The sequence below is a fragment of the Cervus canadensis genome, chromosome 29 (genome assembly GCF_019320065.1).
Source record: "Cervus canadensis isolate Bull #8, Minnesota chromosome 29, ASM1932006v1, whole genome shotgun sequence".
Classification (NCBI taxonomy): Eukaryota; Metazoa; Chordata; class Mammalia; order Artiodactyla; family Cervidae; genus Cervus; species Cervus canadensis.
Window position 1 is genome coordinate 24,087,424 of NC_057414.1, and position 9,843 is coordinate 24,097,266.

Genomic DNA, 9,843 nt, shown 5'->3' on the forward strand with positions numbered 1-9,843 from the left:
TATTCTTACCTGAAAATCCCATGGACATCGGAGCATTGTGTGCTACAGCCCAGGGGCTTGCAAAGAGTTGGACACAAGTAAGTGACTGAGCACACACTCATGCATATTCATACTCTTTGAGAATTAAGAGAATCAGAGCTAGAAGGGACTGGTCATCCACCTCACTATGTTTGACAGCAGCAAACTCTTCCTTAAAAAATTTTAAGCTACTGGACTTGAAACAAGGATGGGGGTCTTTGAACCTCCCTCCCCTACTTTATTCTTTTGCTAGTTCCCACCAGCAGGGCTTCCCTGGTGGTTCAGCTGGTAAAGAATTGGTCTGCAATGTGGGAGAACCTGAGTTTGGTCCCTGGGTTGGGAAGATCCCCTGGAGAAGAAAAAGGCTACCCACTCCAGCATTCTGGCCTGGAGAATTCCATGGACTGTATAGTCCATGGGGTTGCAAAGAGTCCGATGCGACTGAGTGACTTTCACTTTCAGCTCCCAACACTAATCTCTGTACAGATGCTAGTTTGAAAATTACTGATTCATCCAACACCCATACGGGGCTTGAGTCTATCACATCCCCACAACTGTACAACCCCTCTACTGATGGGAGTATTCATTACCATCCATGACTTCCCTTTTTACTCTGGGTCAGGGAGCTGCTCATTAAGATGAAAATGCCCCTGGAGTCAGGTGACACGTTATTCTGCCAGGGCTTCACATCTAAAGCATGAATCATGCAATCTAATCTCATTCCTCCCAGCTGTTCAGCTGAGCCCAGACTCCAGGGAGGAGAAGCGTGAAGGGAATCTGGATTATTTTGGAGCAGGTAGCAAGTCTGGGCTGTGGAGGGCAGGAGGTGGGTAGCAGTAGAGGACACCAAGTAATGAGATGCGGGGCACCTGTGCATAGGGGAGGGCATTAAGGACAAGTTTGGATGGTGGCAACTCCTACCCATCCCCCATCCTCCTGAACTACATCCTCACCCACACACGTGACCAGAAAGTGAGACCTACTCCAACCAGCACAGTATCACCAGTCACAGAGCCAGCCTGGCGCCAACATGCACTGGCCAAGACTGTGACCCCGTGCAGTGAGGACATCCAGGGCCCCTGGTGCCATGCCCCCACCCCCACCTCTCCAGGACAGGCACGTGCCACACAGGCAGACAAGCAGGGCAGCCAGTGACTCTTGTGGGTTTTTTTATTTTTTTTTTTTTCATGTGAGCAACAGGATGGAGTAGTCCCATTCTTGCTCCCCTTGCATTGAATGTGCCTTGGGTCTTATGACCCGAGAGTGTCATTGGAGCCCCTTCCTTTTGCTCCCAGTGCAGGAGGGGCAAGGAGGAAAGAACTGAGAGTGGGTGTGTATGTGGGGGGTGGCCCAGCTCCCAGAGCCAGGCTCAGCAACCCCTCAGCAGCTCCCTGAGGCCCTTTTCCTGTGAGACTTTGACACACAGCAGGTCAGAGACAGCTGGCAGAGTAAGACATAGGCAGGCTGGGAGAAAGATCATACAGACAAGACTCACACACACACACACACAGGCTGGCCCCTTCCTTTGGCATGGTTCACCCTAGCCCTGGGGACAGGGTCTGAGGGTAGTGGTGTGGGGCCTGAGCTCTGGGATGCCCTTTGAGAGATGGGACCAACTTGAATCCTTGGTACGCAGAACTTCCGAGGCCAAAGTAGTCCCCAGTCTTGCCTACCTGGACAGACACCCCTCCACCTTCCCACCCAACACTTAGACATTAAGATTGTTCAAGTAATGAGGATAGATGCAGGAAAGGGAGACTCCACTCTCATCCAGTCTTTCCATCTAGGGGCCTGTGAAAGGGGCTTCAAGCCCTGGGCATCTCAGCACAGACTCTTCCCCTCCTCCCTCAACTCTGTGTAAATCCGAAAGAGTGGAGTGGGTGAGTCAGACTCTTTCATCTAGTAGAAGTGGCGGAGGTCAAGAGGCTGAGCACCACAGCCCTCCAGAGGGGCTCTGACAGTCCAGATGGGGTAGAGGTGGGAAGATCCTGGCTCCGGCAATGAGCATTAGGCTGGCTTTTTTTAGTTCTCAATATGGTCCTGGACCATGCTTTGCTAGAATGATCTTTTTCCTGCTTATCCCTCAAACTTGCACATTTCACAGGTGATACCTGCTGCCCCAGGTTGGTACTGTGGTCATCTCAATCCAGCTCTGGCAGGCTCCCAGGTTCTGGGCTCCAGTCCCAGGAGAAGAGAGGGGTAACCAGAACCTGACCCTCATTTGGCTTTGCTCAGTCGGTGGTCCTCCACTGGCTCCCGGCTCTCGACAGCTGACAGGGCGATGAGCATCTGGGCGGCGTAGTAGGTGGACATGATGAATGCCCGCGAGTAGGGCACAGGGAAGCAGAACTTGTCAAGGCCGATGGTCAGGTCTGAGACCATAAATAGCAGTGCACCACCGCCTGCTGCTAGCTCAGTCCAGCGCCATGCTGCCCCGACCAGATGTAGCCCCGCCATTGCTCGCCAGCCCATGAAGCCGACAAGGGCCATATAGACCCCCACCAGGTAGGTGAAGGCACCCGTGAGGTTTGGGTAGAAGACGGCATAGCACAGGACCGCCAGTACTGCCATCAGCAGACCCGTCCGAAGAGCCAATGGCCGCATGCCAAAGGCTGAGGCGTAGAGCATGTGGGTCACGGCAAACATCAGCAGACCTGGGAGTGAGAGGGGATGATGGGATGTTGAAGGCAAACTCAGGTGAGAAAACAGGAGGTCGGGGTAGGAGTGAAGTGCTTAGGTAACCCAGGAGCAATCCCGGGGGAGTAACAGGGGTGGGAAGAAATCCACGAAGGCAAAGATATCTCCAAACTCTCCTGTGGTACTCCAGAACAGATCACCGAATCGCTGGCAAGGTCGTCCGCCAACAGGGGCCCCAAAAGTCTTTGGCCTCAGAACCCCTTTAATTCCCCATGTTCTTGTTTTTAAAAACATTCTCTTTCCTAAATCCTTGGCCCCTCCCCAGGGTCCTCTAGCCCCCAACCCCAAGATTCCTCCCAGGTGGCGACTGTGATGACTGACCGTGGAGAAAGTAACCCTGATCCTGCCAGATGAGGAAGGCATCGCCTATGGCGGAGAAGACAAGCCCCACGAAGATGCGGGTGGCACTGGGGTGGGTCAGCAGGAATCCCAGGCCATGGGCCAGGAGGAAGAGACAGAGGCAGAAGATTGGCAGGCACTTGATGAGGGCGCTGACCCACGACGGGCTGGACAAGGGCAGCCAGAGCACGAAATACACACAGGTAGCCTTGAAGAAGGGCACCAGCTTGGGTCCCTCACTCTTCACCTGGAAGACACGGGACAAAGGCAGCATTCAGAGCGTGGGAGCCCAGAGCGGGGCTCAGAGCAGGACCCTCAGCCCAGGCATTCACCCCAAAGACAGGCCCACCTCCAAAGCAGGGAGGACAGACACAGAAACCCAGTTTGACCTGTCCCAAGCAGCCAGTATGAAAGAGCCCATCATTAAAAAAAAAAAAAAAAGAAAGAGCCCATCATTAACTTGAAGCTTAAATGATTAGGAAGACAAAGGGCTCCATTGTGCCTGCTACTCACGTCCCATTCTTGGCCCTAGGGCAGGACCGGAATAGTCATTGGGCAGAAAGCAGACTTTGGGATAGTGTCCTGCAGCCCAAGGCTTCTCCCTTTCTGCCCCTTCCTTTTCCCCCTAACAAAGCCCCTTCAGCCTCTCTCTGGCAGCATCAATCCCCAGCTGTCTGGAATAAAGGGGAGTCAGCAGCAAACCACAGAGATGCCACAGCTGGCCAACTCGTGATCCTCAGCAGTGGGGCCAGGACACGGGCCCGGTGACACCAGGTGAGTGCCAGGAATACGTGAGAATAAGCGCTGTCAACCATCTCAGCCCCCAGAGGCTCTCTTCTCAGCCGGTCTGCAACTCAGCCTCCACTCTAGCTGCCCTAGCCTAAAAGTACCATCAAGGACAAGGAGAGGAGACAGGGATGCTGCCTAGAGAAATGGACCCATGAGTGGGGAGCAAGAAAACTGTCCCTGAAATACCAGCAATCTCAGGGGTTGGGGGGTTGGAGAGGGTCAATCTCATTTCCCTGAGAACAAGAGCAACTTCAGGCACATCAGAAAGAGAGGCAGGAAGGGGAGGCAGGGTTCTCTCACCAGCTTTTGATCTGAAGCCAGCAGTCAGGCTGGAAGAAGATGAGGAACTGAGAGGGGGAAGTTAGAGCAGCTGACTGGGTCTCAGCCGGATTAGGAGGGAGGGCAGCTAAAGAAGGGTTGTTTCCCAGGCCATGCAGGCACTCTGCAAGCTCAGGGAGGGAGCTGCTGCGGATATTCTGAATCTGGGATCCCCTGAAGCTGTTTTTCTTGGACATTTGGTGCTGGGGCTCAGAGAGTGATGTGAAGGAGCTGAGGTTCCCGGTATACTCATGCTCTGCTCAAGAGACAGGTCTCTGGCCCAGTGAGCTGCCCAGCTCAGGGCTACGGGTACACACTCAAGACTCTCAGACCTCCAGACCGTGGTTACCTGGCACTGAACAGACTGTGATGAAGGAGGCTGGGAAGAGGCAGATGTGGATCCAGGGGCTAAGCCTGCCCTTGCTCTGCCAGGGGTGAGAGCAGTGAGAAGAGATGACAGAGATCCTTCCTATGGAGATTTCCCCCATGCAGACTGGTCAGGGCAGAGACACCAGCAGAGGAGGAGAGAGCTTATCCTCACAGTCCCCAGATCTCCCCAGCCTCACCTGCCAGCCCTTGGAAGCATCTACTCCACAGCCCTCCCCCAGGCCCCCTATTTCCTAGAAGAAGAAACAGTAGGAGTAGCTGGGGAGGCTTTGACAATCTTGGAGAACACAGCGCTAGGAGTAGGAGAGGGGCGGAGAAGAGACAAAACTTCAGGTGAGAAAGTCTGAACAAGGGGTGTCAATAGAGAACGACCCCTTTTCCCTTCTGCGTGTGATCCAGGCTGCCTAGACTCAGAGGCGTCACCTACACTGCCCGAGACTTCTTGTAAAGATGAGGAAAGGGAGGGAACAAACTGGGAACAAGACTCCCAGGAGGTCCCAGCTCCGCTCCCGCTCCCCGCCTCTTCTCTGCGGTCTGCTCACGCAGAGCCGGAGGCCCTGCATCCGTCCCCTTCCTCTCCCAGGGGGCCACCCGGCCAACCCGCGCCAGACACACGGAGATCAACAAAGTCACGCTTCCGAGTCACGTGCCCGCTGTTTTCCTCCCTCCCGCGAGCCGGCGGCGGGCGCGCGGAGGAGGGGCGCCGGGGTCTGGGGTGTTGGGGGCCGTGACCGCGCCGCCTCCCGCCGGGGGGACGCGGGCGGCCGCCGGCCGCCGGATCCCTGCCTTTCCTCGGACGCCCCCCCTCCCCCGCGCGCCGACGCCCCCCAGCGGCTTGGCCTGCCGCAGCTCAGTCCCCAGGTCGGTGGGCTCCGGCCGCGCCGGACACTGGCCCGCTCGCTCGCTCACACACTCACCACAGTGACCGGGGACACCATGGCGGCGGCGGCGGCAGCGGCCCGGGACGCGCCGCAGGTGAGGGAGGCGACGAAGGAACGAAGCCCCGGTGACCGACGATACCTCCCCCGCGCCGGGCGCCAGAGCTTCTGTCTGCGATCCCCGCGACGTCACGGCAGACACCGCCAATGAGACGTCTGGAGTCGGCCCGGCCTGGGGCGCAGGGCAGGAGGGCGGCGGGCGAGTCGGGAGAGGCCCCGCCCCTCCCCCTCCCCCCACCCCACCCCCCACCCTCCTACATCCCATCTTTACTGCCCCAGGGAGAGAGGCTTTTCAGGCCGCGCCCCTCTAGGAGTCCGTGCCAAGGCCTCCTGGAACCTAACTGTGACCCCAGGCTTTGGGGGACGACAGAGGTTGGCCAAGAGACAAACACATTCCTGTCCCGGACACAGGGCTACACACATTTTTCTCATAAACCGGGGTAAAATGCAAAGACAGAGTCCCTTCAGCCTTTAAACATGCAGTCCACATGGACACACTTGGTTAGATCCACAGCCTTCACTGTACACAAATACACATCGCAATGGACACTCGAGGGTCCGTAGACATACAACTTTTTAACAGAAAAAGAGACAAATAGCAATCCATAGACCCGTGTGTGTGTGTGTGTGTGTGTGGCACAGTCGTGTCCGACTCTCTGTGACCCTTTGGACTGTAGCCCACCAGGCTCCTTTAGCCATGGGATTCTCCAGGCAAGAATACTGGAGTGGGTTGTCATGCCCTTCTCCAGGGGATCTTCCAGACCCAGGAATGGAACGTTGCAGGCATATTCTTTATCTGCTGAGCCGTTGGGGAAGCCTTCCCTCCCCCCTCCCCGCCCAGAGACCCATACATATGCACAAACACGTACAAGATCACAATTAACTTTAAGCACCAAACAAATACTTAGACACAAAACTGACAGGCCCAGACTCACATATATCCTTCAAGGTGAAAAGAGAGACACATATATAGGCATGCGGCAGCCTATAGACCCACAACAACCACACTTACTCAATCACCCTTAGACACACATCTCTCACAACTCAGAGACACCTTAACACCCACAAGAACGCCCTGGTAATGATAGACAGGCAGACCTGAGCATAGGTAAGGACCCAAAGGAGTATGAACGAACTCTGCCAAAAATGCAACTTAAGCAGATTAACGCTGAAAGAACACAAACTAAAGGTACACAAGCACATTTGGAACCGAGCACATGCAGCATCTTGGGAATTAGATGAGAGAAGTGGGAGGCAATCAAATGAACTGGGACCTAGTCCCAGTTTTACCACTTCCATGCTGTGTGGTTGGGTGAATCATTTCCCCAGTCTGATCTTGATTTCTTCATATATGAGTGGATGATCTCCAGTGTTCCTCCCAAGCCCAACATGTGTAGGATAGGGAAGGGCAGGGGCTGCTGGTGTCAGGAAATTTAAGTCTAGAGTTCTTCCTGGAGTGGTAAAACTGGGACTAGGTCCCAGTCCATTTGACTGCCTCCCGCTTCTCTCATGTAATTCCCATGATTCTGAACATGCTTGGTTCCAAATGTGTCCAGGTACCTTTAGTCTGTGTAATATCAGCATTAATTTCAGATTTCAGAAACATCTTAAAGGATGTTCCGGTGGTCTTGGATCTGCTGCAAACTCCTGGAGATAGTGAAGGACAGGGAAGCATGGTATGCTGCCGTCCAAGGGATGGCAGAGTCGGACACGACTTAGTGACTGAACTACAACAAAGAGGGAAGTAGCTGTGTGTCAACCTTTGGGAATTGGGGCGAGGTAACCAGCCCTACTTATCTCTAATTAGCAGCCATAAAGGAATTTTCAGCATCATGGAACAGTGACACCATAGTACTTAATTTTTCCTTGTGCTGGGGAGAAGCCCACAGACTGAGATCTCTTGTAAGCCCCTCCTGCAATAGGCCTCTTTTATTTTTTTTGGACCCTGCCTATTTTCCCTAAAGCCAGTGTGGCCCACATGACACTCTCTCAAAGCCAGGAGCAGCCCTCTTCTAGTGAAAGAATTGACAGAGATTCAGAGCCAGGGAAATAAAGGTGAAAGGCAAGGACTGGAGCAGAGGCCCACTCACACCCTTCCACTATCCCCTCCAGGCTCTTCCTACAGAGTCCTAGTGGGTAATGAACTCCCCTTGTTCTACTTTCTTTCTAGTCAGAAGCTGTGGGGAAATTCACCTTACCACGATGGGAGACTAGAATTGCTACCCCTGGCTGCTTTGTCTCACACACAAACACACACACAAACACTCCTACCAAGTGTGCTGCCTGGAATGAACACTGGATTAAAAGTTACAAACACCGTACTAGCCCTTCCTCCTCTGTGACTAACTAGTTATATAACTGGACACATCACTCCACTTTTGTTTTCTTATCGGTAAAATGAAGGAATTGGGCCAGAAGATACGTGCAAATGTGTCAGCTTTTGACCTAAACCCTTTAATGTCACCTAAGCGATAATTTTCAGAGAGTGGCCAAGTTAGGGTAATTTTCATTTCTCTGGATGTTAGTTTCCTATCCATAAAGATGAGAGGACTATCACAGTGGTTCTCAACAAGTAGGGCCTATCAAAATTACTTGGGAAGCTTTTTAAAAACATAGATACCCTTGTCCCACCCCAGACCTACTAATTAGGTGGCACAGATTGTAATAAACTTGAAAATATCAACACCTTTGACTTCCCTTGGTGGCTCAGATGGCAAAGAATCCAGCTGCATGTGCAAGACCTGGGTTTGATCCCTGGGTTGAGAAGATCCCCTGGAGGAGGGCCTGGTAACCCACTCCAGTGTTCTTGCCTGGAGAATCCCCATGGATAGGAGAGCTTGGCAGGGTACAGTCCATGGGGTCGCAAAAAGTCAGACATGACTGAGCAAGTAAGCACAGCAAATAGATAAAACATGAGACCTAGAATTGCAATCCACAGGGCTGTATCAGTGTCTGATTACTGAATAGGCAAGAATCAATTATATAGGTCGTCCACAAAGCAGATGCATTCTCCCCTGCGTGCTGATTATTTTGTTTGCCCTTCTACCACCCAGATCCTTTCTTGGTCCTTCTCCACCTTGCCCCTGGAAGTTGACCTCTATGAACTGTATCACCAGGGTTCACTTGTGTTCTGGCTTCTGCGCTCAGCTAATAAGAGGCAGAGGCTGATCTGTGGTTGGAAGAGAACATGGCTGAGGTCCCCCGCCACCCACCACTAGTCTGCTGAGTGAGACTGAATTTCCAATAGTGACTGTGCTCTTCCATGGCTACAACTCCAGGCTTCCACCCTGGACCTCAGGCCTAGGGTTGACAACCCGCTTCCCGCTATTGCTAGTCTTCAACCCTGACTGATTTGTGGCTAGTTGTTGCTCTTCAGCTCTGACTAGTTTCCTTAACCCTGCCCACATCTCTGCCATCTCATAAGTTATATTCTTGAATGTAAGTTATATTCTTGAATCAGCAACCTGATTGATACAGTCATCAATGAAGCAGAGGCACTGCCCCCTTCCCCTAAAGAAAGAGCTTATCTAATTTCATTCCTATGAATAAGATTTCTCAGGTTTCAAAAATGCAATTGTATGTACTGTGTAGTGTTTTTATGTTGATTATATAGTATAACAGGCAGAAGATGGGATAGGGCTGCCTGAAATTAGACATCCCTTCCTCTCTGTACCCAAAACTACCTATTTCACACAACTTGGTAATTTTCTTTTTGCTTGCTTGTCTCACCTATCAAAGTTTGAGCATGTTCGTCCATTCATTCAACAAATGTTTATTGTGCACCAAGTATGTCCTAGCCACTACGTTAGAAGCTGGGGTTTAAAACCTTCTGTAAGATATAGGTTCTAGGAGCTCCCTGGCAGTCCAGTGGTTAGGACTCTGCACGTTCACTGCTGAGGGCCCAGGTTCAATCCCTGTCCCAGGAAATAAGATCCCACATGCCGGGTGACGCAACCAAAAGAAAAGTAAATATAGGTTCTGTAATGGAGTTCTGTTCAGGCAGGCAAGTAAACAATAATTACGGAGTGTGGCAATTGAAATAATTGAGGTATGAAGGTATTTCTCCTACGACATCAAAAAGACATCTTAAAGAATCTTTTAGCATGCCTTGAGGAGTTAAGAAAGCTGAGGCTAAATCTATAGAGATGAGCTGGTCTTCACTGAGTAGACACCAGTGTTCTAGGCGCCAACTAAAAATTGTCACTTGCTTTCTACCTCTGAAAGGTCACTAGCTACTGCAGTCGCTGACCTTTAACACACTGTAAAAGGAGATCAGGGAGGAGACCAGGAATGAGGCCCTCTGTGCTCTGGAAAAAACTGGCAGAACAGGCCTTCAGATAGTTAGATATTTTCAGGA

General features: G+C 52.2%; 1 protein-coding gene across 1 annotated transcript; it reads right to left on the reverse strand.

The window, feature by feature from the left end:
• Positions 1-1,170: 1,170 nt before the first annotated feature.
• TMEM86A (transmembrane protein 86A) lies at positions 1,171-5,662 on the reverse strand. The gene is made up of 3 exons (XM_043452002.1): positions 5,466-5,662; positions 3,037-3,301; positions 1,171-2,672 (listed from the first exon to the last, which is right to left on the reverse strand). The coding sequence occupies exons 1-3, from the start codon at positions 5,484-5,486 to the stop codon at positions 2,236-2,238; spliced, it is 723 nt and encodes a 240-aa protein (XP_043307937.1). The 5' UTR covers positions 5,487-5,662; the 3' UTR covers positions 1,171-2,235.
• Between the last annotated feature and the right edge of the window lie 4,181 nt (positions 5,663-9,843).

Bases quoted from the DNA above. Each gene is read 5' to 3' on its own strand.
- TMEM86A (XM_043452002.1), bottom strand. From the start codon at position 5,486: ATGGTGTCCCCGGTCACTGTG. The intron at 3,302-5,465 runs GTGAGTGTGTGA...CGTGTCTTCCAG, and splicing joins TGGTGTCCCCGGTCACTGTG to GTGAAGAGTGAGGGACCCAA. The intron at 2,673-3,036 runs GTCAGTCATCAC...TCTCACTCCCAG, and splicing joins TCAGGGTTACTTTCTCCACG to GTCTGCTGATGTTTGCCGTG.